Source organism: Pleurodeles waltl, chromosome 3_2, assembly GCF_031143425.1.
Source record: "Pleurodeles waltl isolate 20211129_DDA chromosome 3_2, aPleWal1.hap1.20221129, whole genome shotgun sequence".
Lineage (NCBI taxonomy): Eukaryota > Metazoa > Chordata > Amphibia > Caudata > Salamandridae > Pleurodeles > Pleurodeles waltl.
Window position 1 is genome coordinate 173,804,030 of NC_090441.1, and position 27,850 is coordinate 173,831,879.

Genomic DNA, 27,850 nt, shown 5'->3' on the forward strand with positions numbered 1-27,850 from the left:
GGTTAATAACATCACCTTTTCTGTGCGGTCTCCAGCATTATGACGTTCACTGGACTGTCCACGTGACATTGTCATTCAGCGTCACAATGCATGTGCTCTGCCCTATAGATATGAGATCACATTGGTTAATAACATCACCTTTTCTGTGCGGTCTCCAGCATTATGACGTTCACTGGACTGTCCACGTGACATTGTCATTCAGCGTCACAATGCATGTGCTCTGCCCTATAGATATGAGATCACATTGGTTAATAACATCACCTTTTCTGTGTGGTCTCCAGCATTATGACGTTCACTGGACTGTCCCTGTGACATTGTCATTCAGCGTCACAATGCATGTGCTCTGGCCTATAGATATGAGATCACATTGGTTAATAACATCACTTTTTCTGTGTGGTCTCCAGCATTATGACTGTTCACTGGACTGTCCCTGTGACATTGTCATTCAGCGTCACAATGCATGTGCTCTGCCCTATAGATATGAGATAACATTGGTTAATAACATCACCTTTTCTGTGTGGTCTCCAGCATTATGACTGTTCACTGGACTGTCACTGTGACATTGTCATTCAGCGTCACAATGCATGTGCTCTGCCCTATAGATATGAGATCACATTGGTTAATAACATCACCTTTTCTGTGTGGTCTCCAGCATTATGACTGTTCACTGGACTGTCCACTGTGACATTGTCATTCAGCGTCACAATGCATGTGCTCTGCCCTATAGATATGAGATCAAATTGGTTAATAACATCACCTTTTCTGTGCGGTCTCCAGCATTATGACGTTCACTGGACTGTCCACGTGACATTGTCATTCAGCGTCACAATGCATGTGCTCTGCCCTATAGATATGAGATCACATTGGTTAATAACATCACCTTTTCTGTGCGGTCTCCAGCATTATGACGTTCACTGGACTGTCCCTGTGACATTGTCATTCAGCGTCACAATGCATGTGCTCTGCCCTATAGATATGAGATCACATTGGTTAATAACATCACCTTTTCTGTGTGGTCTCCAGCATTATGACTGTTCACTGGACTGTCCACTGTGACATTGTCATTCAGCGTCACAATGCATGTGCTCTGCCCTATAGATATGAGATAACATTGGTTAATAACATCACCTTTTCTGTGTGGTCTCCAGCATTATGACTGTTCACTGGACTGTCACTGTGACATTGTCATTCAGCGTCACAATGCATGTGCTCTGCCCTATAGATATGAGATCACATTGGTTAATAACATCACCTTTTCTGTGTGGTCTCCAGCATTATGACTGTTCACTGGACTGTCCACTGTGACATTGTCATTCAGCGTCACAATGCATGTGCTCTGCCCTATAGATATGAGATAAAATTGGTTAATAACATCACCTTTTCTGTGCGGTCTCCAGCATTATGACGTTCACTGGACTGTCCACGTGACATTGTCATTCAGCGTCACAATGCATGTGCTCTGCCCTATAGATATGAGATCACATTGGTTAATAACATCACCTTTTCTGTGCGGTCTCCAGCATTATGACGTTCACTGGACTGTCCCTGTGACATTGTCATTCAGCGTCACAATGCATGTGCTCTGGCCTATAGATATGAGATCACATTGGTTAATAACATCACCTTTTCTGTGTGGTCTCCAGCATTATGACTGTTCACTGGACTGTCCACGTGACATTGTCATTCAGCGTCACAATGCATGTGCTCTGCCCTATAGATATGAGATCACATTGGTTAATAACATCACCTTTTCTGTGCGGTCTCCAGCATTATGACGTTCACTGGACTGTCCCTGTGACATTGTCATTCAGCGTCACAATGCATGTGCTCTGCCCTATAGATATGAGATAACATTGGTTAATAACATCACCTTTTCTGTGTGGTCTCCAGCATTATGACTGTTCACTGGACTGTCACTGTGACATTGTCATTCAGCGTCACAATGCATGTGCTCTGCCCTATAGATATGAGATCACATTGGTTAATAACATCACCTTTTCTGTGTGGTCTCCAGCATTATGACGTTCACTGGACTGTCCCTGTGACATTGTCATTCAGCGTCACAATGCATGTGCTCTGGCCTATAGATATGAGATCACATTGGTTAATAACATCACCTTTTCTGTGTGGTCTCCAGCATTATGACTGTTCACTGGACTGTCCCTGTGACATTGTCATTCAGCGTCACAATGCATGTGCTCTGCCCTATAGATATGAGATAACATTGGTTAATAACATCACCTTTTCTGTGTGGTCTCCAGCATTATGACTGTTCACTGGACTGTCCACTGTGACATTGTCATTCAGCGTCACAATGCATGTGCTCTGCCCTATAGATATGAGATAAAATTGGTTAAAACTAATTAGCTGATTTAACTTTCTGGAATGGTCATGATTATTAGTGCAGGAAAACCAGTAGCTCTGAAGTTAAATGTCATCTGTTTATTTTCACCGCCCATTTAGGCGTCAACAAGTCTGGACCCGGGTACACCATTGTGGTCTGCCAAGCTGCAGTTTCAAAACCTGCAGCTACGCATTAGGTAAAAGTGACCTGCTGGTACAAAAACACAGATTTATATAATAGCAAAGTCACCCATCAGTGTACTCTCTTAGGCTCACAGGATTGACTGCCTAAAGTGTAAAACTGAGACATTCAAAATTTAAAGACATGTGTGTCCCACGTGTGAACAGCCGGGAAATACTCTTTGTTGCCTTAAGGGGAAAGTGGTATTTTCTTATTTGAGCAGTTTGATTGTCATTAAAGGGTCATTTCTGCAGGAATATACTAGAAACGTGCTTAAAAGTTCCCTTTTACAGTTTGTCAAAAATCTATTCCAGCGGTAAAAGCAGAATTTTGATATCTGAGGTGGAAAGGTAACTTTTAAAAATCATGCTCTGTGCTCGCTGAAAGTCCAGCTGTATTAAACATCTGGCTTCCCCTTCTCTCCCGGGCGGTCATTAGCATCCTACTTAGGTGGGAAGAGGTATGTTGCCGGGAAAAAATATACCAATGTGGAGTAATTACTGAACACACATCTGTGCTAGCTATTTAAAAGTGGGCTGGAATAAATGTCTCTGCCCACAGCAAGAGGGAAAGCTCTTTCCAGATCAAGACAAGGGACTTGTGTCTCCGCATTTCCACTGGGCTGTACCTGGGAGTGCCCCAGGGCCCCTGAGAGGGGAGTCTGACTTGTGCCATCTTGAGCAGCAGCTTCTGGTAATGTTTACAGACAAGTCAGATAGGAAGTGCTGTGAGATGAGTGTCCTTGGGAACTGTGGGGGGCTGAGCCTAGGGAAGTTTCCCATGACTTGCTAGTGCACTGGACAAGATTGCAACCTACCACCAGCACCTCCTCGCACTGCTGCACCGCGAGAAAGGCCAGAAGAGAAGAACAACACGAAACGTGCTTGCTACTTGCCTGTAAAGAGGACTGAGGTGTGCACAATTGGCTGGTAACGTTGTTTTGTATTTCATTTTCATGTAAGACCGGCCCCTTGTGGTCATTTTTGGGCAATGCACATAAACAGTGACATATACCCCGGTTGTTCCTTTGGCCGTTATTTTGACATTGTATCTCCTGTTCCCCTAATCCAATGTTAAACTATTTTATTCTCAGTTTGGTTTCTGGCAGACACCAGGGTGTTGCTGATATCAAACCAGCAATGCAAATGCTCGTGTTTTCTCAATGTCCCTCATAGAAGTGCCTCGCAAAGAGCTGGGGACGCCTAAGTGACCAGCTAACCGAGGGGTGTCAGGAATCCGGCACATACCACATTCTGTGCCTCCCCACCTGCTAGTTTGAGTCGGACTCAAGTCTTCACTTACTAGACATGGTGGGTGGGGATTGTACGCGTCATCAATAGCAACACCAAGCAGTTAATATATAAATGCAAAGAGGAGGGGAACACACTTTACTATCAATAATGGCTAAACCTGCACATCAAAATGTGTCTATTTGGGACAACGAGCTCAAATGTCCAAAAAACGAGCACCAATGGCCGAAGAGAATCATTTAAAGCAGGTGAAATCGTCCCCAGAGGCCTCCATGCAGCCTGGGTCCTCACACCGGCTGGAAAGCCAGGTAAGGATCCATCCAGCAGCAGGCTGGGGGCTGCTATAGAAAGCTGCACTCAGGATGTGTGTGATGTAATTATTTTTCACATTCCCCCCCCCATTAGATTTTACATGGATGAGAAACCGAATTTACTTCAACTGCCTGAGTTGATAAAAACTCGTATTGTACTGCTCGTGCAGCCGAAATTCATTAAACATTGCTATCCTCTGTAATTTAAATATTACAGCAAGAGGCTGTCCCTTCCAGTCTGTTGGTGTTACAGCCTGCTCACTTGTGTTGGCAGGACAGAGGCATGTTTGCATGTATCTAACCTCATTAAAATTAACAACTCCTTGTGTGTATTCTACGTCAGCAAATACAGGCTGAACTTGACAGAGGTCACACCAGCATTTATATGTAAATTCTTTACAATATACTGACAGTGCAGTAGTGCAATAATTTATATTACAGTGTTCATCAATCCCAGCCTAATACAAAGATTCAAATGTTTGATGAAATAATAGGATCGTTCAAAATATTATTGTAACTAAAATGTGTTTATATATTTGTTCTTATTCCACCGCCATGTTATAAAAAAATTACAAATAATTCATTCGTTTGCGCAGGCTCAGTGGATCGATTGCTTGGCACTGACTGAGTGGCACTGTTGTTTGGTATACACTGGATGAATCAAAAGTTCTTCACAGTGAGAAAGGCTTGCTCCCTTGGCATAGGCTGGTTCTAGCAATGTTGGGCACTGACCGGATCAACCAATGACTTGGCACAGATTGAATGGCTCATTTATTTGGCTGAAAATGGAAGCCTCCTCCGCTTGGCACGGACTGGTTGGTTCATCGGATAGGCAAGGTTCCTGGGTGGCTGAGATGTTTGGAAGAGACAGAGTGGCACATCAGTGTGCCATCAACATACCATTTAAGAGCTTGATGAAGAATTGTTACCCAACATTTCACACGTTTGAGTGCCTCAGTGGTTTGGCACAGACTGGGTCATTGGCGGCTTTTCGCTTGACCGGTTGATTCAGTGGTTGTCTACAGACCGCAAGGGTCAGGTTGGCGCAGATTGGGTGGCGAGGTGATTTTGCACAGATTGGCTGACTCAAGGCTTTGTCATGGACTAAACAGCAGAGACGTTTCACAAAGACTGGGGACTGAAGGATTCGGCGCAAACTAAACTGCTCTGCAGTTTATCAAACATTTAATGACTCTGGGATTGCACAGGCAGGATGACTCAATGGTTTCCCACAGACTTGATATCACTGGGTTAATACAAATTGCTTCACATACACTGGCTGGCACAATGTTTGGCAAAAAGGGTTGGCCTGATGTCTTGATGCAAAGGTGGGTTGTCTGTTGGCCACACATTGGATTGTTCGGTTGTAATCCCCTTTTTTTCCCCCCAGGGTGTCCCCACTGGGCAGCCAAACTCATTCACCTCCTCAACCAACCTGTCACCAGGGATATTTAAAATCTACCCTCCAGAGGAGATTGTCAACAAGGCAGCAGAAGACCTGCCAGAGGGAGTAGATGTGACCAGGAAGGAGGTGAGAATTCAATTCTCTTGCTCCCGTTCACAGGTTGTGGCCTTCAGAGCAACCAACCACCATGGAACAACTATTGCATTTGCTTGGGGTTACCAACCCCTTCTACCTTTTGTGGGTTCCCCACTTAGTGGCAGTGAGTAAATGTCATTTAGATGTCACATATGGGAACAAGCACAATTGTTAGTGCCTAAGAGTTCACTATATGTTTATCTTATAGAGACACCGATATCCGAATATCTTTTGGATGGATGCTTTTGACCCTGTGTAGCCTGTATCCTATTTGTTATATACCCTCTGTCTGTGCCTGTGAAAAGTCTGACACTTACAGGAGTTTGGCAGTGACCAACCAACTTAGGACCTCCAACAATCCTTACAAAGAATAACACTAGCAATCCCTGAACAGTTCACACCAGTAAGAAACCACCCTGTAAAACTATGGAGGACAGAAACCACCAGCCTTGAATCAAGCTATGAATCATCTCCAACACAGTTACAACAATCTAGCACCTAGAAGTAACCATTGGCTTCTGTGAGGAATCCTGATTCCATCCTTGGTAACTTGTCACAAACAGCAAGATGTTCCTCACAGCACATGGCAACACCCAAAACATTCAAGTTAACAAATAATAGATATACGCAGCCCAATAGTGTTAAACAGAGACACTTTCATGATTAAAATGGCACAACAATTCAAGAAAATCTGATGTAGGGATCAATCAATTAAAAAAATGAATTTGGAGGTGTAAGGAAATGCCTCCTTGGCATGGTTGCCCCCTGACTTTTTGCCTTTGCTGATGCTATGTTTACAATTGAAAGTGTGCTGAGGCCTGCTAACCAGGCCCCGGCACCAGTGTTCTTTCCCTAACCTGTACTTTTGTATCCACAATTGGCAGACCCTGGCATCCAGATAAGTCCCTTGTAACTGGTACTTCTAGTACCAAGGGCCCTGATGCCAAGGAAGGTCTCTAAGGGCTGCAGCATGTCTTATGCCACCCTGGAGACCTCTCACTCAGCGCAGACACACTGCTTGCCAGCTTGTGTGTGCTAGTGAGGACAAAACGAGTAAGTCGACATGGCACTCCCCTCAGGGTGCCATGCCAGCCTCTCACTGCCTATGCAGTATAGGTAAGACACCCCTCTAGCAGGCCTTACAGCCCTAAGGCAGGGTGCACTATACCATAGGTGAGGGTACCAGTGCATGAGCATGGTACCCCTACAGTGTCTAAACAAAACCTTAGACATTGTAAGTGCAGGGTAGCCATAAGAGTATATGGTCTGGGAGTCTGTCAAACACGAACTCCACAGCACCATAATGGCTACACTGAAAACTGGGAAGTTTGGTATCAAACTTCTCAGCACAATAAATGCACACTGATGCCAGTGTACATTTTCTTATAAAATACACCCCAGAGGGCACCTTAGAGGTGCCCCCTGAAACTTAACCGACTATCTGTGTAGGCTGACTAGTTTTAGCAGCCTGCCACAAACCGAGACATGTTGCTGGCCCCATGGGGAGAGTGCCTTTGTCACTCTGAGGCCAGTAACAAAGCCTGCACTGGGTGGAGATGCTAACACCTCCCCCAGGCAGGAATTGTCACACCTGGCGGTGAGCCTCAAAGGCTCACCTCCTTTGTGCCAACCCAGCAGGACACTCCAGCTAGTGGAGTTGCCCGCCCCCTCCGGCCAGGCCCCACTTTTGGCGGCAAGGCCGGAGAAAATAATGAGAAAAACAAGGAGGAGTCACTGGCCAGTCAGGACAGCCCCTAAGGTGTCCTGAGCTGAGGTGACTCTAACTTTTAGAAATCCTCCATCTTGCAGATGGAGGATTCCCCCAATAGGGTTAGGATTGTGTCCCCCTCCCCTTGGGAGGAGGCACAAAGAGGGTGTACCCACCCTCAGGGCTAGTAGCCATTGGCTACTAACCCCCCAGACCTAAACACGCCCTTAAATTTAGTATTTAAGGGCTACCCTGAACCCTAGAAAATTAGATTCCTGCAACTACAAGAAGAAGGACTGCCTAGCTGAAAACCCCTGCAGCGGAAGACCAGAAGACGACAACTGCCTTAGCTCCAGAAACTCACCGGCCTGTCTCCTGCCTTCCAAAGATCCTGCTCCAGCGACGCCTTCCAAAGGGACCAGCGACCTCGACATCCTCTGAGGACTGCCCCTGCTTCGAAAAGACAAGAAACTCCCGAGGACAGCGGACCTGCTCCAAGAAAGGCTGCAACTTTGTTTCCAGCAGCCTTGAAAGAACCCTGCAAGCTCCCCGCAAGAAGCGTGAGACTTGCAACACTGCACCCGGCGACCCCGACTCGGCTGGTGGAGATCCAACACCTCAGGAGGGACCCCAGGACTACTCTGATACTGTGAGTACCAAAACCTGTCCCCCCTGAGCCCCCACAGCGCCGCCTGCAGAGGGAATCCCGAGGCTTCCCCTGACCGCGACTCTTTGAATCTAAAGTCCCGACGCCTGGGAGAGACCCTGCACCCGCAGCCCCCAGGACCGGAAGGACCGGACTTTCACTGGAGAAGTGACCCCCAGGAGTCCCTCTCCCTTGCCCAAGTGGAGGTTTCCCCGAGGAACCCCCCCCTTGCCTGCCTGCAGCGCTGAAGAGATCCCGAGATCTCTCATAGACTAACATTGCGAACCCGACGCCTGTTTCTACACTGCACCCGGCCGCCCCCGCGCCGCTGAGGGTGAAATTTCTGTGTGGGCTTGTGTCCCCCCCGGTGCCCTACAAAACCCCTCTGGTCTGCCCTCCGAAGACGCGGGTACTTACCTGCAAGCAGACCGGAACCGGGGCACCCCCTTCTCTCCATTCTAGCCTATGTGTTTTGGGCACCCCTTTGAACTCTGCACCTGACCGGCCCTGAGCTGCTGGTGTGGTGACTTTGGGGTTGCTCTGAACCCCCAACGGTGGGCTACCTTGGACCAAGAACTGAACCCTGTAAGTGTCTTACTTACCTGGTAAAACTAACAAAAACTTACCTCCCCCAGGAACTGTGAAAATTGCACTAAGTGTCCACTTTTAAAACAGCTATTTGTCAATAACTTGTAAAGTATACATGCAATTTTTATGATTTGAAGTTCCTAAAGTACTTACCTGCAATACCTGTCGAATGAGATATTACATGTAGAATTTGAACCTGTGGTTCTTAAAATAAACTAAGAAAAGATATTTTTCTATACAAAAACCTATTGGCTGGATTTGTCTCTGAGTGTGTGTACCTCATTTATTGTCTATGTGTATGTACAACAAATGCTTAACACTACTCCTTGGATAAGCCTACTGCTCGACCACACTACCACAACATAGAGCATTAGTATTATCTCTTTTTGCCACTATCTTACCTCTAAGGGGAACCCTTGGACTCTGTGCATGCTATTCCTTACTTTGAAATAGCACATACAGAGCCAACTTCCTACATTGGTGGATCAGCGGTGGGGTACAAGACTTTGCATTTGCTGGACTACTCAGCCAATACCTGATCACACGACAAATTCCAAAATTGTCATTAGAAATTCATTTTTGCAATTTGAAATTTTTCTAAATTCTTAAAAGTCCTGCTAGGGCCTTGTGTGTTAAGTCCCTGTTTAGCATTGTCTTTTAGAGTTTAAAAGTTTGTTAAAAGTTTGAAATTAGATTCTAGAAACAGTTTTAGATTCTTTAAAAAGTCTTCCAACTCTTAGCAAAATAATGTCTGATACAGAGATGAATGTGGTGGAACTCGACACCACACCTTACCTCCATCTTAAGATGAGGGAGCTAAGGTCTCTCTGTAATATCAAAAAAATAACCATTGGCTCCAGACCTACCAAAATTCAGCTCCAGGAGCTGTTGGCAGAGTTTGAAAAAGCCAACCCCTCTGATGATGACCTCACAGAGGAAGAAATTAGTGACTTGGAGGCCAATGTCCCTCCTCCAGTCCTAAATAGGGAGAACAGGACCCCTCAAGTCCTGTCTCCAACTGTGTTAGTCAGAAATAGTGAGTCCCTCACAGGAGGGTCCCACATTTCTGAAATCACTGAGGATGCTCTCAGTGAAGATGACCTCCTGTTAGCCAGGATGGCCAAAAGATTGGCTTTAGAGAGACAGCTCCTAGCCATAGAAAGGGAAAGACAAGAGATGTGCCTAGGACCCATCAATGGTGGCAGCAACATAAATAGGGTCAGAGATTCTCCTGACATGTTGAAAATCCCCAAAGGGATTGTGACAAAATTTGAAGATGGTGATGACATCACCAAGTGGTTCACAGCTTTTGAGAGGGCTTGTGTAACCAGAAAAGTGAACAGATCTCACTGGGGTGCTCTCCTTTGGGAAATGTTCACTGGAAAGTGTAGGGATAGACTCCTCACACTCTCTGGAAAAGATGCAGAATCTTATGACCTCATGAAGGGTACCCTGATTGAGGGCTTTGGATTCTCCACTGAGGAGTACAGGATTAGGTTCAGGGGGGCTCAAAAATCCTCGAGCCAGACCTGGGTTGACTTTGTTGACTACTCAGTGAAAACACTAGATGGTTGGATTCAAGGCAGTGGTGTAAGTAATTATGATGGGCTGTACAATTTATTTGTGAAAGAACACCTGTTAAGTAATTGTTTCAATGATAAACTGCATCAGCATCTGGTAGACCTAGGACCAATTTCTCCCCAAGAATTGGGAAAGAAGGCGGACCATTGGGTCAAGACAAGGGTGTCCAAGACTTCAACAGGGGGTGACCAAAAGAAAGGGGTCACAAAGACTCCCCAGGGGAAGGGTGATGAGACAACTAAAACTAAAAATAGTAAAGAGTCTTCTACAGGCCCCCAAAAACCTGCACAGGAGGGTGGGCCCAGAGCCTCTTCACAAAACAATGGGTACAAGGGTAAAAACTTTGATCCCAAAAAGGCCTGGTGTCATAGCTGTAAACAGCATGGACACCAAACTGGAGACAAGGCCTGTCCCAAGAAAGGTTCCACTCCAACCTCCCATCCAGGTAACACTGGTATGGCTAGTCTCCAAGTGGGATCAACAGTGTGCCCAGAGCAAATCAGGGTCCACACTGAAGCTATTCTAGTTTCTGAGGGTGGGGTGGATTTAGCCACACTAGCTGTCTGGCCGCCTAACATGCAAAAATACAGACAGCAACTCTTAATTAATGGGACTAGAATAGAGGGCCTGAGGGATACAGGTGCCAGTGTCACCATGGTGACAGAGAAACTGGTTTCCCCTGGCCAATACCTGACTGGAAAAACTTACACAGTCACCAACGCTGACAATCAGAGAAAAGTACATCCCATGGCAATGGTTACTTTAGAATGGGGAGGGGTCAATGGCCTGAAACAGGTGGTGGTCTCCTCAAATATCCCAGTGGACTGTCTGCTTGGAAATGACCTGGAGTCCTCAGCATGGGCTGAGGTAGAACTAAAAACCCATGCAGCAATGCTGGGTATCCCTGAACTGGTGTGTGTGAAAACAAGAGCACAATGCAAGGCACAGGGTGAACAAGTAGAGCTGGAGTCTGGAAGAATGGCCCAGCCTACCAAGAGAACAGGAAAGTCAGTTGGGAAACCAACTACAACACAGCAAAAGAAAGGGAACCTCTCTTCTCAGGAAGAAGTTCTGCCCTCTGAGGGAACTGAGCCTTTGGAGCTTGAACCTTATCAGGTTGAGCTCTTAGGCCCAGGGGGACCCTCAAGGGAGGAGCTGTGTAAGGGACAAGAAACCTGTCCCTCTCTTGAAGGCCTTAGGCAGCAAGCTGCTGAAGAGTCCAAAGGCAAGAAAAATGGAACGCATAGGGTCTATTGGGAAGATGGACTCCTGTACACTGAGGCCAGAGACCCCAAACCTGGTGCCACTAGGAGAGTGGTAGTGCCTCAGCTGTTCAGGAGGTTCATCCTAACATTGGCCCATGACATTCCCCTTGCTGGACATTTGGGACAAACCAAGACGTGGGAGAGGTTAGTCAACCACTTCTACTGGCCCAATATGTCCAACATGGTTAAGGAGTTTTGCCTCTCCTGCCCCACCTGTCAAGCCAGTGGTAAGACAGGTGGACATCCAAAGGCCCCCCTCATTCCACTTCCAGTGGTGGGGGTTCCCTTTGAAAGAGTGGGTGTGGACATAGTTGGTCCACTGGAACCTCCCACAGCCTCAGGAAATATGTATATCCTGGTAGTAGTGGATCATGCTACCAGGTATCCTGAAGCTATTCCCCTTAGGTCGACTACTGCCCCTGCAGTAGCCAAGGCCCTCATTGGTATCTTTACCAGAGTGGGTTTCCCTAAGGAGGTGGTGTCTGACAGAGGTACCAACTTCATGTCAGCATACCTAAAGCACATGTGGAATGAGTGTGGAGTGACTTATAAATTCACTACACCATACCATCCCCAAACTAATGGCTTGGTTGAGAGATTCAACAAGACATTAAAAGGCATGATCATGGGGCTCCCAGAAAAGCTCAAAAGGAGATGGGATGTCCTCTTGCCATGTCTGCTTTTCGCTTACAGAGAGGTGCCACAGAAGGGAGTAGGATTCTCACCCTTTGAACTTCTGTTTGGTCATCCTGTAAGGGGACCACTTGCCCTTGTTAAAGAAGGCTGGGAGAGACCTCTCCATGAGCCTAAACAGGACATAGTGGACTATGTACTTGGCCTTCGCTCTAGAATGGCAGAGTACATGGAAAAGGCAACCAAAAACCTTGAGGCCAGCCAACAGCTCCAGAAGTTTTGGTATGACCAAAAGGCTGCACTGGTTGAGTTCCAACCAGGGCAGAAAGTCTGGGTTCTGGAGCCTGTGGCTCCCAGGGCACTCCAGGACAAATGGAGTGGCCCTTACCCAGTGCTAGAAAGGAAGAGTCAGGTCACCTACCTGGTGGACCTGGGCACAAGCAGGAGCCCCAAGAGGGTGATCCATGTGAACCGCCTTAAGCTCTTCCATGACAGGGCTGATGTGAATCTGTTGATGGTAACAGATGAGGATCAGGAGGCAGAGAGTGAACCTCTCCCTGATCTTCTGTCATCAGACCCAAAAGATGGCACAGTAGATGGAGTGATCTACTCAGACACCCTCTCTGGCCAACAGCAAGCTGATTGTAGGAGAGTCCTACAACAGTTTCCTGAACTCTTCTCCTTAACCCCTGGTCAGACACACCTGTGTACCCATGATGTGGACACAGGAGACAGCATGCCTGTCAAAAACAAAATCTTTAGACAGTCTGACCATGTTAAGGAAAGCATCAAGGTGGAAGTCCACAAGATGCTGGAATTGGGAGTAATTGAGCGCTCTGACAGCCCCTGGGCTAGCCCAGTGGTCTTAGTCCCCAAACCTCACACCAAAGATGGAAAGAAAGAGATGAGGTTTTGTGTGGACTACAGAGGGCTCAATTCTGTCACCAAGACAGATGCTCATCCAATTCCAAGAGCTGATGAGCTCATAGACAAATTAGGTGCTGCCAAATTCCTGAGTACCTTTGACTTGACAGCAGGGTACTGGCAAATAAAAATGGCACCTGGAGTCAAAGAGAAAACAGCATTCTCCACACCTGATGGGCATTATCAGTTTACTGTTATGCCCTTTGGTTTAAAGAATGCCCCTGCCACCTTCCAAAGGTTGGTGAATCAAGTCCTTGCTGGCTTGGAGTCCTTTAGCACAGCTTATCTTGATGATATTGCTGTCTTTAGCTCCACCTGGCAGGATCACCTGGTCCACCTGAAGAAGGTTTTGAAGGCTCTGCAATCTGCAGGCCTCTCTATCAAGGCATCCAAATGCCAGATAGGGCAGGGAACTGTGGTTTACTTGGGCCACCTTGTAGGTGGAGGCCAAGTTCAGCCACTTCAACCCAAGATCCAGACTATTCTGGACTGGGTAGCTCCAAAAACCCAGACTCAAGTCAGGGCATTCCTTGGCTTGACTGGGTACTGTAGGAGGTTTGTGAAGGGATATGGATCCATTGTGACAGCCCTCACTGAACTCACCTCCAAGAAAATGCCCAAGAAAGTGAACTGGACTGTGGAATGCCAACAGGCCTTTGACACCCTGAAACAGGCAATGTGCTCAGCACCAGTTCTAAAAGCTCCAGATTATTCTAAGCAGTTCATTGTGCAGACTGATGCCTCTGAACATGGGATAGGGGCAGTTTTGTCCCAAACAAATGATGATGGCCTTGACCAGCCTGTTGCTTTCATTAGCAGGAGGTTACTCCCCAGGGAGCAGCGTTGGAGTGCCATTGAGAGGGAGGCCTTTGCTGTGGTTTGGTCCCTGAAGAAGCTGAGACCATACCTCTTTGGGACTCACTTCCTAGTTCAAACTGACCACAGACCTCTCAAATGGCTGATGCAAATGAAAGGTGAAAATCCTAAACTGTTGAGGTGGTCCATCTCCCTACAGGGAATGGACTTTATAGTGGAACACAGACCTGGGACTGCCCATGCCAATGCAGATGGCCTTTCCAGGTTCTTCCACTTAGAAAATGAAGACTCTCTTGGGAAAGGTTAGTCTCATCCTCTTTCGTTTGGGGGGGGGGTTGTGTAAGGAAATGCCTCCTTGGCATGGTTGCCCCCTGACCTTTTGCCTTTGCTGATGCTATGTTTACAATTGAAAGTGTGCTGAGGCCTGCTAACCAGGCCCCGGCACCAGTGTTCTTTCCCTAACCTGTACTTTTGTATCCACAATTGGCAGACCCTGGCATCCAGATAAGTCCCTTGTAACTGGTACTTCTAGTACCAAGGGCCCTGATGCCAAGGAAGGTCTCTAAGGGCTGCAGCATGTCTTATGCCACCCTGGAGACCTCTCACTCAGCACAGACACACTGCTTGCCAGCTTGTGTGTGCTAGTGAGGACAAAACGAGTAAGTCGACATGGCACTCCCCTCAGGGTGCCATGCCAGCCTCTCACTGCCTATGCAGTATAGGTAAGACACCCCTCTAGCAGGCCTTACAGCCCTAAGGCAGGGTGCACTATACCATAGGTGAGGGTACCAGTGCATGAGCATGGTACCCCTACAGTGTCTAAACAAAACCTTAGACATTGTAAGTGCAGGGTAGCCATAAGAGTATATGGTCTGGGAGTCTGTCAAACACGAACTCCACAGCACCATAATGGCTACACTGAAAACTGGGAAGTTTGGTATCAAACTTCTCAGCACAATAAATGCACACTGATGCCAGTGTACATTTTCTTATAAAATACACCCCAGAGGGCACCTTAGAGGTGCCCCCTGAAACTTAACCGACTATCTGTGTAGGCTGACTAGTTTTAGCAGCCTGCCACAAACCGAGACATGTTGCTGGCCCCATGGGGAGAGTGCCTTTGTCACTCTGAGGCCAGTAACAAAGCCTGCACTGGGTGGAGATGCTAACACCTCCCCCAGGCAGGAATTGTCACACCTGGCGGTGAGCCTCAAAGGCTCACCTCCTTTGTGCCAACCCAGCAGGACACTCCAGCTAGTGGAGTTGCCCGCCCCCTCCGGCCAGGCCCCACTTTTGGCGGCAAGGCCGGAGAAAATAATGAGAAAAACAAGGAGGAGTCACTGGCCAGTCAGGACAGCCCCTAAGGTGTCCTGAGCTGAGGTGACTCTAACTTTTAGAAATCCTCCATCTTGCAGATGGAGGATTCCCCCAATAGGGTTAGGATTGTGTCCCCCTCCCCTTGGGAGGAGGCACAAAGAGGGTGTACCCACCCTCAGGGCTAGTAGCCATTGGCTACTAACCCCCCAGACCTAAACACGCCCTTAAATTTAGTATTTAAGGGCTACCCTGAACCCTAGAAAATTAGATTCCTGCAACTACAAGAAGAAGGACTGCCTAGCTGAAAACCCCTGCAGCGGAAGACCAGAAGACGACAACTGCCTTGGCTCCAGAAACTCACCGGCCTGTCTCCTGCCTTCCAAAGATCCTGCTCCAGCGACGCCTTCCAAAGGGACCAGCGACCTCGACATCCTCTGAGGACTGCCCCTGCTTCGAAAAGACAAGAAACTCCCGAGGACAGCGGACCTGCTCCAAGAAAGGCTGCAACTTTGTTTCCAGCAGCCTTGAAAGAACCCTGCAAGCTCCCCGCAAGAAGCGTGAGACTTGCAACACTGCACCCGGCGACCCCGACTCGGCTGGTGGAGATCCAACACCTCAGGAGGGACCCCAGGACTACTCTGATACTGTGAGTACCAAAACCTGTCCCCCCTGAGCCCCCACAGTGCCGCCTGCAGAGGGAATCCCGAGGCTTCCCCTGACCGCGACTCTTTGAATCTAAAGTCCCGACGCCTGGGAGAGACCCTGCACCCGCAGCCCCCAGGACCGGAAGGACCGGACTTTCACTGGAGAAGTGACCCCCAGGAGTCCCTCTCCCTTGCCCAAGTGGAGGTTTCCCCGAGGAACCCCCCCCTTGCCTGCCTGCAGCGCTGAAGAGATCCCGAGATCTCTCATAGACTAACATTGCGAACCCGACGCCTGTTTCTACACTGCACCCGGCCGCCCCCGCGCCGCTGAGGGTGAAATTTCTGTGTGGGCTTGTGTCCCCCCCGGTGCCCTACAAAACCCCTCTGGTCTGCCCTCCGAAGACGCGGGTACTTACCTGCAAGCAGACCGGAACCGGGGCACCCCCTTCTCTCCATTCTAGCCTATGTGTTTTGGGCACCCCTTTGAACTCTGCACCTGACCGGCCCTGAGCTGCTGGTGTGGTGACTTTGGGGTTGCTCTGAACCCCCAACGGTGGGCTACCTTGGACCAAGAACTGAACCCTGTAAGTGTCTTACTTACCTGGTAAAACTAACAAAAACTTACCTCCCCCAGGAACTGTGAAAATTGCACTGTGTCCACTTTTAAAACAGCTATTTGTCAATAACTTGTAAAGTATACATGCAATTTTTATGATTTGAAGTTCCTAAAGTACTTACCTGCAATACCTGTCGAATGAGATATTACATGTAGAATTTGAACCTGTGGTTCTTAAAATAAACTAAGAAAAGATATTTTTCTATACAAAAACCTATTGGCTGGATTTGTCTCTGAGTGTGTGTACCTCATTTATTGTCTATGTGTATGTACAACAAATGCTTAACACTACTCCTTGGATAAGCCTACTGCTCGACCACACTACCACAACATAGAGCATTAGTATTATCTCTTTTTGCCACTATCTTACCTCTAAGGGGAACCCTTGGACTCTGTGCATGCTATTCCTTACTTTGAAATAGCACATACAGAGCCAACTTCCTACAGGAGGTATCAGTATGTGACTTGAAAGTCGTTTTTAGAAGTGAAAAACACATGCACCAATACCCTGAACGTGCCTTTACAATTTACCAACAGGGGCATACGTGCATTTTTTGCAATAAAACAAACCATGCCTCTTAGTTTAAAACAGATAATTGTTCAGGAAATATATTCCTTCCTAATACAGGTCTTTCACGTGCAGGAGCAAATGTCCATATTTAGCAATGAAACCAAATGTCCACAATTAGATTAAAGGTTCTGTACTTAGGCTCTGTTGCTCCAAATGCTCCCAAATCTTCAGAGACAGCTTCTTAGACACTTGGGCTCAAGTAGAGACAATTACTTTTCCTCTGCTCCTTTACATGCCACAGAAAACAGTCCAGTTCCAACTGGACCTGCTGGTGTCCTCCAGGATGTGTCCTCCAGGATGTTGCAGCTGAATCTGTCCCTCTGCACTCTTACCTCTTCACATCAGGGGGAAAGGTGAATCCACTCAGACCCAACAAAGGAGGACCGAGGGAGATTTATAGACCAGCAAGTGTTAGCTCCCAAATGTATCACTATAACACAAACACCTGGGTCTTTAACAGAAAAACGAAAACAGACACAAGAAACAAGAGTAACCTAACTGGGGTGGGATATTCCTTTTTAAGGACGATTTCCCTCACCCACCATAGGTGGCATGCTTAATCAATGAGAACCTCCTACACCTGACATCTAGTCATGGTGCGGGCTACAACTCCTTCACTAAGACCCAGGGGCGCATGAGTCAAGGAGTACACATACCCTGTAGCCAGTTCCATACCACCATATCACTTGTCACATGCTCTGCTTACCACCCTTCATCTCATCGCAAGGTATCTGCCATATCTCTAAAAACATCTGTTGAGCTCCTGCTTCTTAGTGAGGGAGTTGTATCTCTTTTCTTTTTCCTGTTAAAGACCCAGGTGGTTATGTGCAAAAGTTATCCACACCAGGGGGACCTCCAGGATAAGTGGGTGCCCTCTTCTCCTTTGCAGGATTAATGTGAGACAAGCTTACTTTGCCCTCAGATTAGTCTACGAGAGGTATTTCCTATGAATCTTACACTCTAAAGGCAATAGAACCCAGGGCCAGATATACGAAGGTGTGTGCAATTACCAAATATTTTTTTTTTGCAATTCACTATTTGCTAACCGCAAACAGCAATGTACAAGTGTGTGTTTTACACATTTTGCGATTCACAGTGGGTTGTAAATAGACCTACCTCATGAATATTAATGATGTAGATCTCGGTTTGTGCACATTGGCCATCGCAAAAAAATACGGGGATGGTGGTCTGTTGGGGTCATCAGACCACCATATCTGTGTTTGCTTTTCAATAAAGCAATCTTTTTTTTTCATGCAGGACGTTTTCCTTAAAGGAAAATGGGATGTGTTTCAAAAAGAAAAATGAAAAGTTTTCTTTTCATTTTTTAAGAGTAGGCAGTGGTCCACAGGACCACTACCTGCTCCTAATAAAACATTTTTCCAACTATTCTCAAAGGGGAAGAGGTCCCTTGGAGACCCCTTTCCATTTGCAAATGGGTTACCACCAACTTGAAGTAAAATGCGAATGTTTTGCAACCGCCTTTCAGTCGCAAAACATTCATACATACCACTTCAATTTGGTATTAGGAAGGGACACTCTACACACTCCCCCTCCTAGCACTGAATCACAAAGCCAAATTGCAATTCAGTAACAAGTTACCGACTCGCAATTTGGGCCTGGTACATATGAAAATGCCTTTTTGTGTTTGCAAACGGCCCAATCCTGTGAATCACAGGTAGCTTCAATTCACACACACACGTGCACACACACACAGGCGCACACACACACACACACCCTCCCCCCCACCTGGAATAGAACAGAGAGCTACAGCACATGGGAGCACACACACACAACTGATACAGCACAGAGAGCTGCACTGTAAGGGTACCTCTCACACACAGAACCAGTACAGCACAGATAGCTGCAGTGTACGGTTACCTCACACACAGAACTGGTACAGCACAGAGAGCTTCAGTACAGGGTAACTACACACACAGAATGAATACAGCACAGAGAGCTGTAGTACAGGGTTAACACACACACCCAGAACCGGTACACCAAAGATAGCTGCAATGTAAGGTTACCTCTCACACACACACAGAACCGGCATAGCACAGAGAGCCACGGTACAGGATTACCACACAAACACAGGACCAGTACAGCACAGATAGCTGCAGTGTAAGGTTACCTCACACACAGAACTGGTACAGTACAGAGAGATGCAGTACATGGTTACCTCACACACAGAACCAGTACAGCACAGATAACTGCAGTGTAAGGTTACCTCACACACAGAACCAGTACAGCACAGATAGCTGCAGTGTAAGGTCACCTCACACACAGACCGAGTATAGCACAGATAGCTGCAGTGTAAGGTTACCTCACACACAGACCGAGTATAGCACAGATAGCTGCAGTGTAAGGTCACCTCACACACAGAACCAGTACATCACAGATAGATGCAGTGCAAGGTTACTGCACATGCACAGAAACAGTACAGCACAGATAGCTGCAGTGTAAGGTTACCTCACACACAGAACCAGTACAGCACAGACAGCTGCAGTGCAAGGATACTGCACATGCAAAGAACAGTTACATCACAGAGAGCTGAAGCACAGGTTTCCCTTTTCCTTGAACCTCTTTGAGATGGTAACCAGTTTGACAAAGACGCACCCAAAAGGATGTGAGGTTGCAAAGTGCATGATATTAACAGCATTAAAGAAAGGTTGTGTTACACCTCAATGTGATGACCTCATCTGGATGGGATGACCTCAGTTAGAGTGATGTGTCCAACTCTGGAGGCCTCATCTGGAAAACTCTTTCAAGATGAAGCACTGTGGCTGTTAGAGGACACATCTGATGTACTGTGACGATTTTGGGAGACCACATTTTGCATATTCAATCCAGTTTTGGAGGGCATCGCTGGCATCATGCTTTCTAGCTCTGTGTGTATCTCTGGAATGTTGTATCAAGTTCTGAGATCATCTGTGGTATTTTGTTTTCCACACTGAAGGAGCCTTCTGACGTGCTGTGCTAAGGTTCAAGGGAATGTGTAAGTGGTTGCTATTTGGGTAAATGGATGATAATAGTTGATACAATGAGTGGATCAATGAGTGAATCAATGAGTGAATCAACGAGTGAATTAACCAGTGATTGGGTTGGGGTTTGGATGGATGGACATTAGAGTGACTGACTGAAGTTAGTTGACTGACTGAGTGAATAGATCGAAGGATGAGTTAATAAATGGGTGGATGGAAGTAGAAGTGAAATGTGTTGCAGATTGGTCTGTGAAAGTGTTTGTTTATCGATGGATTAAGTATCTGTGTGTCACGGTAAGAAGGGATGTATGGATTGGTTGGTGGGTGGATGTAAAGTGAACTGATGAATGAATGAATAAGTAAGCACAGGATTGGGCCTTCTTGCCTTTTCTTACTTTCCAGGCATTTTCTATCTGATCCCTGGGGCTACTGGAGGTGTAACATGTCATTGTTGCTCACCTAGAAAAGCACCAGGTTCCTTCTTGACAGGAAGTGCACCCAAAGTGTACATCCACCCAAAATGAAAAGTGGCCACAGCCGCGTCACCAGCCTGTGGGGAAACTGGCGGTAGGTGGCAATGGAGTAGTTGGATGGTGTGCTTTAGTTTGAAGGCTCAGCCCTTCCAACTAGGACCTGAAATTGCAGCAAGACTCCAGTTTGTCATGTGTGCTGGCCCTCTGGAGCTCAGAGTGAAACTTTGCATCATCGGCTAGAGCGACGACGTGACAGGGACAGGACACTCCATTTCTTTCGTCCTCTCACCCTAGGACCAGTGAACAAGGTTAATGCTGATATTGCTTCTTGGAAGATCATGGAATGCACTGCCCTGAGTGGAGACTAGCTGCCAAAGGTTCAGAGGAGAACAGAGGCACAGCTCAGGTTACTGAGATCCGGGTAGAGGACCCACTGAAAGACAGGACCTGCAACCCCCTGAGCTTTACTGACAACTGAAGTAAAGCATCATCCCAATAAAAGAATATCACGAATGTGCAGAAGACACAAAAGGAATGCATTAGAGATGAGTGACTGAATAGAAGAATTAATGATTCTATGACATTTATATAGTAATCATTACCTAGAAATGGGTTTCTTTTGGTGCAAGTCTTGCTGACAACTCTTGGGCAAAATATGTTTTAAGGTCTGATTTGAAAAAACAAAGGAGGAGTCTAAAATAGTCTGGTAATGAATTCCATAGTGTCAGACCAAGAACAGTGAAACATCTACCCCCTCTAGACTTAAGTTTACATCTAGGAAACAGAGTAGCTTTAGTTCTCACTTCTGACTACTTTCTATAGTTGCCACACAAAAATCTGTTTCGGCAGCTCAGATGTTGCTAACAAGCTTTCCTAGCCTTTGAGGTATGATTACTTTGTTTCAAATCAACAGTTATGCTGGTGGCTGTATTCTGGTCTGGCCTTTAACTCCAAACTAGATGACCTCCAACTTAGAATTGCCAAGTTGTAATTATGAAAGTACAGTGACTACTGGTGAAGATGAAATGCCCCCTCTACCGTCCCCTGTGTAGTGTTGGACAACAGGGCAGTAATGGCCACCTGTATCCCTGACCAAGTGGCCGAGAGGGAGTTTGGCCTTGAAGAGTTCCCTCAGACCATGTTTGACTTGGTGCATACCCATATCTCTCTTTTGAGCCAAAGAGGAAAACTAGAGTTTTCCCACTTTGGACCCATGATCTTTCTGGTGCCTTCCATCATGTTGGATTGCCCATGCTGATCTCAGAATTACAGGAGGTACCTCCAGCGACCTACAGTTCCTGAACTATCATTGTTACAGGGTCATGTATTACCACCAACTCTGATCTTTCGTGCTGCTGCTCCTGGTATGAGACACCTTGTCTAGCGGATAACACTGGTTCTCTGAGTGACCTGAGAGTTGCAGATGTTGTTCACAGACAGAAATACAGCTTCTTAAGTTGGTGAATACCACTGATGCCACCCCTCTACCTGGCATCCTGAACTTGTACTAGGATAAGTGGAGCTGTGCCTGGAGCTCATTCAATTGGCCACCAGTGCCAGGAGGCCTTGATACAACCCAACCCTCTCCGTGTACTCCACTGACAACGTGCAGCGCTCCTCTTTGTGTTTTGTTTGAAATACTTTTGGGTGGCGGGTCTTCAAGAGCATAATTCCCTGTGCTGCTGGACCAGATAGCAAACATGGCATAGCCCTCTGGATACTAAGACCGGGTTTACCAAGGCCCTTCTCTAGTTCAAAGCAGCACAAAGGAGGCATGATATTTACTCCCAGTGCACACAATGTTTTCCACTTTAAAGATGCCTTTTTCTTAGTGCAACAACCACTTTGCACTGCTTTGCCGTGCTTAACACGTTATGGATTTATTGGGGCGGATTAGTGAAAACATCAACAGGGTTTGACGATAAAGACTGATCTACTAAGATAGCCAATCTGGACTTTGTACCAAAAACGAATGTCTACTTGGAGCAGGTGTAGACAAGGGAAAATGTGTTCATTTCTCAAATTAAAACCATATTACATGTATGCTGCAGCACACAACACCCACCCACCATGGGGGAATCCTTCGGAGTTTGTCTAAGCATGGGGATTTGTACTGGAACGATATGCTTTCAGTATAAATTCTTATAAACAGCATGCATGCACCTCTGCACCAAGTTGCCAGGCTGTGGGTCACATAAGGCAGTCTTGTTAGAGCACGGGTGCAGGGGTTGGCAGCAGCATGCCAGCCCTAGCAGGTATGGCTCAGTACTGTGTTTTCCCTCTGGTTGTGCTGCAATAAGTGCATCTGAGCTATTGTCTTCCCTTGCCTTGCATCTATCATCAGAGGGAGCTTAGGAGCTGGAATGTGCAATAACCCCAAAAAGACCTACAGTGACTCAAGAACTGGTCTTTGCAGGATAACATTTTCCATAGACTCCAATGTTATGTCGGTGTAGCCCCTTAAAAGGCAAGCGCTATAAGACTGTTTGCAGTAGTATCTTGGCTCTAGAAGGTGTTAGTGTCACCTTGTTTCATTTATTGTGTGTGATCTTATCTGCTGTACATTTTCAAGTATAAATAAATTGCATTATTGTTTTATAAAGTACAGCTCTGAACAGATATTTACCTTTATTGATTGTGGTTAATATGTCTGTGTGACTTCAGTTCTAAATCTACTACTAACTCCTGGAGTGAGTCTTGACTGCTTGTCCAAGCTTCCTTTTAAGAGTTAAGAGTACAAAAGAGGTACTTGGTCAAACCTATTGTAGTGTGAGTGTATCAAAGGCCTGTGGGCCAAGGTTACTTGTAGAGCAGCAGTGGAGGCTCCTTCGCTATCGTGGAGGAGCGTCGCCACCCGGCGTAACAACAAAAGGATAATAAACTAAGGCCTATATTTATGGTTTTTACCGCAAAACTGCACTAACGCAGTTTTGCGTCAAAAATGTTAACGCAATTACTTAGGGCCATCTTAATAGAATATTTATACAATGATGCAAGATGGCGCTAAGGAATGGCTACCATCTGGAAAAAAGACGCTAGCCGGGAAGGGATGGCATTAGGGAGTATGGCGCTAGTGGATCAGAAATTACGTTAGGATGGTTAGCTGCACAATATGTGCCGCTAACCAGCATAGTGTCATTTTCTGATGCACAAGCAGCCACAAACATGACTCCTAAGTGTAGACAGGAGTCATGCCCACCACCCCAATGGCCAGCACAGGGGACCAGTGTCCCCTAAGCAAGATCTTTAGAACCAGTGCCAGGCAGGGGGCCCCTGCCAGGGGCCCACAATAGCACACCTACGAATTATAAAAAAAAAAATACTTACCTCTACTTTCCTGGGATGGGGTGCCCCATCCTGTGGTGTCCCTCTGGTGTGGGTGGGGGTGTTCCTAGGACTTGGGGTGGGCATCTGTGGGCCCATTCCATAGTGTTTGACCATGGAAATGGGTCCACAGCCACCCTAACGTCTGGTCTGAACCAGGCGGTAGATAATGGCGCTAAGCAAGCTTAGCGCCATTATTTGGGCCTGACTATTCACTGCGCGTGGTCTCTGCGCCGGAGTATAGATATGGCAGTAGGGGGTTAGAGTTATATCTAGGACGGGAATGCCTACCTTGCATCTCATTGATGCAAGGTTGGTTGGCGCATCCTAGAAATGGTGCTAAGCCCAATATTTTGACGCTAGACATGTCTAGCGTCAAAGTATAAATATGGCGTTAGGTTTGCACCATTTTAGTGTCAAAATAAATTACGCTAAAAAGACGCAAGCGGAGTATAAATATGCCCCGAGTTTATTATCCTTTTTTTGTTAAAGGGGCGGAGCACTGGGGATGATGGGAATGAGGGGAGTGCACAGAGCACTCCCCCTCAGTGTGCATGTATGTTTGGCCGACCAACTCGGGCCGGCCAAACACACATGCGCACTGTGCTTTCTCCAGCCCAGCACTGTGTTGTTGAGCTGGAAAGAGCAGGCACAGGCTCCCAGTCTGCCTGTGAGCGCCCTGGCTGGGTGCTCCAGCCAATCCTAACGCTGCTCTGAGCAGCGTCAGGAATGGCCACAGAGCAGGCTGGGAGCCTGTGCCTGTTGAGGAGACGGAGGGACGGTGGTGTGGCGTGGCTGTAATTTTTTTTTTATGTATTTTTTTTAAACCCCCCCACCTCCCACACACCACCCCGCCCCCTGTAACCCCTGCAAATCGCGACTGTAGGCCAGTCTGTTTTCAGATATATAAAATACACGTGAACCGAGCTCCACATAGTGAGTCGCACTAAAGGACATAATTTGCAACACAAATTGCCTAGTTTACTTTTTGGTTAGTGCAATATGCATGAAAACCACAAATTGCTGTGTGTCCTGTTGCACTTATGCATGTACTGGTTGTCTTCTGTTCTTTAATCTGGTGAATGGCTGTTCTAAATCTCCTCTCTTCCTCTTTTCATAGGAGTACTTGTCCCGTGAGGACTTTATCTCCATCTTTGGCATGCAGCCTCACGAGTTTAAGGATCTGCCCACCTGGAAGCAGAACAACCTCAAGAAGGCAAAAGGACTTTTTTGAGCTTGAAGAAGACACCAGTAAAAGAAAAGTTGTGAATCTTTGAGCCTCCTGAGGGAAGAGAACTTTACCCTCTATCAGTTGCCTATTGCCTCCTTTCGCATTGGCCATATTGCAGTAAACCAAAATCACTGCTTCCAGTCCAGTATCATTTGAAACTACACAGCTCCACAAAAATAAACCTATCTTTGCATCGAGTCTCTAAATAGGAGCAAACAGATTGCTGCTTCACAACAGCTATACAAGCAACTTTGCTGTCTCTCTACGGTAGTGTATAGTTTGCATGTATATGTCTCATGCTGGTTTACCTGCATCTAGTAATTTATATTTAAAGAAATGAATAGTCATGTCAGGTTTATCCACTTGCATGTGTTTTTGAGGCAAGGAACATAAGAACTTTTCACAACTTCACGCCCCCTGCTACCCAGATAAAATAGCTTCCAAACATTGTATGGAAGTGTCATCTCACCATGATTGGTTATTGTGTTAGGGCATTAGTAACACATAAACATAACATACTCAAAAGTCCTGCTCAGCACATGAAATCTTAATGGTCTATAAGGGATGGTATCTCCATCTGTTGTGTTCTTGTGTGTTCTTCATAGGTATTGACATTTCTAGACATGCCTGCAAGAAGAATAAAAGTAATTGCATCCCCAGCTACCTTTGTTGCCTGTGCTGACCTGTCTACAAACCAGTAGGGCATACAGAGGGATATTACTTAAATAGGATTTTGTTATGTCTTTTAAATAATACCAGTTGAGTTGAAAGATGTTCATGTAATGAAGAAACAAAATGTTCTATTAATCCTGCTATGAGTGTCTATTCAGTTTAAAAAAAAAAATGTTTTATTAGGTTTTCATTGCAGATCATATTACAATAATTCTGTGTTTTCAATGTTCGGATTAGATTGATCAGCTTTAACATTTACATTTAAACGAAACAAACAAACAACACAACTTAGGTCTTACTGTATCTCTCACTATATTTGTCTGCTGCGATTGGTTGTTGGGTCTTGCAGTGCATTAGTTGCAATATTTAACCATTCAGCTACTTGCCTACATTCTTCTCTGCTGTAGCATATTCTGCTTGTGGTGGTCTAGGTGGCTGGATTGGTGTCTTTTTTTTTTTTTTTAGTGTGTGGTGTGACTATAGTTATTGTTTGTGTTCTGGTTATTTACTCGTCACGTGATTTCCGCTGTGGAGACCGACAGAATGTGGGTGTGGTTGCCCTTTCTACTAGCATGTCGAGGCTCGTCCATACCTCTGTGTTATGTTAGAGGTGGTCAGGATCTATCATACCGCTGGTATTGTATTATTGTCCAGTTCATGGTGGTCTCTCATAATTCTTAGCCTCTAGTTTGATTACTAATGTTTCCCAGGTTTCGCATCCTGTGTGTGTTTGGCCCTTCCCTGCTAATTTTCGTAGTACCTGGTATTCTGTTCGGGTCCAGCGCAATGTTAGGGCGCGCCATGTTTTCAAATCTGGTGCTCTGGGCACTTTCCAATTCATGGCTATCAATCTTTTTCACACAAAATAGAAATAGTACACTGTTCCAATATATATACACACATGCAGGGAGAGGGAGTGTCAGTATTATCAGGAGAGCCCTCAAGCATCTACTAGGATGCTAAGCATCATCATTGGGCAATCTCCTCGTCAGACCGGCACTGCAATGTCTGGCGGACCACCCCACACAAGGTGGTGGCACTCAACCGAAAATGATATAGCAGAAATGAGGTCTAGCGGAAAATACTGACAATAAGAAAGAATGTATAGGAGAGACGTATTAAAATTGACTCTGAGCCTTAAGCATCATGATTTAATAACTCTGTAAAGGGTCAGGCCAAGATTAAAAAAAGGAAGCAAAGGGAGTTAATATGGGGAATAATGTCCCGCCGTACTCCATAGAAAGGAAAAAGGTAGTGTACCTAGTCCTAACATAGTGTGGTCAACATGTTTCGCGCCTCTGCGGTCAACAAATGATCCCTTGGCGCTTCATCATGACCGAAATAACTACTTCTCCTTCTTATACAAAAAAAGATAAGTGCTAGGAAGTCACTTACTGAACAAGGACTACTTGTCACCGTCAATTGGTCAGTAGGTCGCCCATCCCATAGTAGAGAACAGGCATCCTAGGAACGCAACAGCCTCAAACCAAAGGGACTATATTCAAGTCATCCTATGGGCCGTCTATTCACCTACCCCGGGTCGTGTGCCTGTAAACCAATCAATCAATCTTTTGTACATTACGTACGCCAAGTCTGCAAACTTATGTAGGTGTCTATGTTTCTTTTCTCTCGGTCTCAGCCCCAACAGACAGGATTTGGGATCCACTGCAAACTGAAACTGAAACTGAAACTTCCTCTACTACTCTATTCCACTCTCTGTTCACCTGGGCACACTCCCAGACCATATGATAAAAGTGTGCCAGTGGGGCATTGCATCGAGGGCAAGCTGGATCCGATCCAGGAAACATGCGTTTAATCCTAGCTGGTGATAGGTATGTTTGGTGTGTGAAGTTGAACTGAGTGAAGCGAAATCTAGGATTTCTCGATAACCCAAGTATGGTGTAATACTTTCGACCAGTCATCTTGAGATATCGGATTTGGCAGTGCTATATTCCATCTTTCTCTTACATTCTCCAAGTTAGGTTCAGGGGGTTTATTCAGAATTTTATATAAGATCGTTACAACTTTTATTTGATTATCATATTGCAGCATATGGTGTAGTGTGGGGGAGATCTCTGGTTCCGCCCATGTATTTTTGATTGAGTGACATATAGCATAGTAAGCTATAAATTGCCCTGGACTCACTGATGTGAGGGCCTGTATGGATTCAAATGTCATTAACCTCCCCTGTTCAAAGCAGTCTCCTATCGTCAGTATACCCGCCTCCGTCCAAGCCGT

General features: G+C 46.2%; 1 protein-coding gene across 2 annotated transcripts in view; it reads left to right on the forward strand.

Moving 5' to 3' along the window:
- Nucleotides 1-25,601, forward strand: part of VIL1 (villin 1) — a 119,357-nt gene extending 93,756 nt beyond the window's left edge. The window contains exons 20-21 of one of the 2 annotated variants that reach the window (XM_069227102.1): nt 5,476-5,616; nt 24,830-25,601. In XM_069227102.1, coding sequence (XP_069083203.1) covers nt 5,476-5,616; nt 24,830-24,943 — 255 coding nt within the window. In that variant the 3' untranslated portion in view covers nt 24,944-25,601. The remainder of the gene's footprint in view (nt 1-5,475; nt 5,617-24,829) is intronic. The other variant, XM_069227103.1, reaches the window with a different exon arrangement.
- The last annotated feature ends 2,249 nt before the right edge of the window (nt 25,602-27,850 follow it).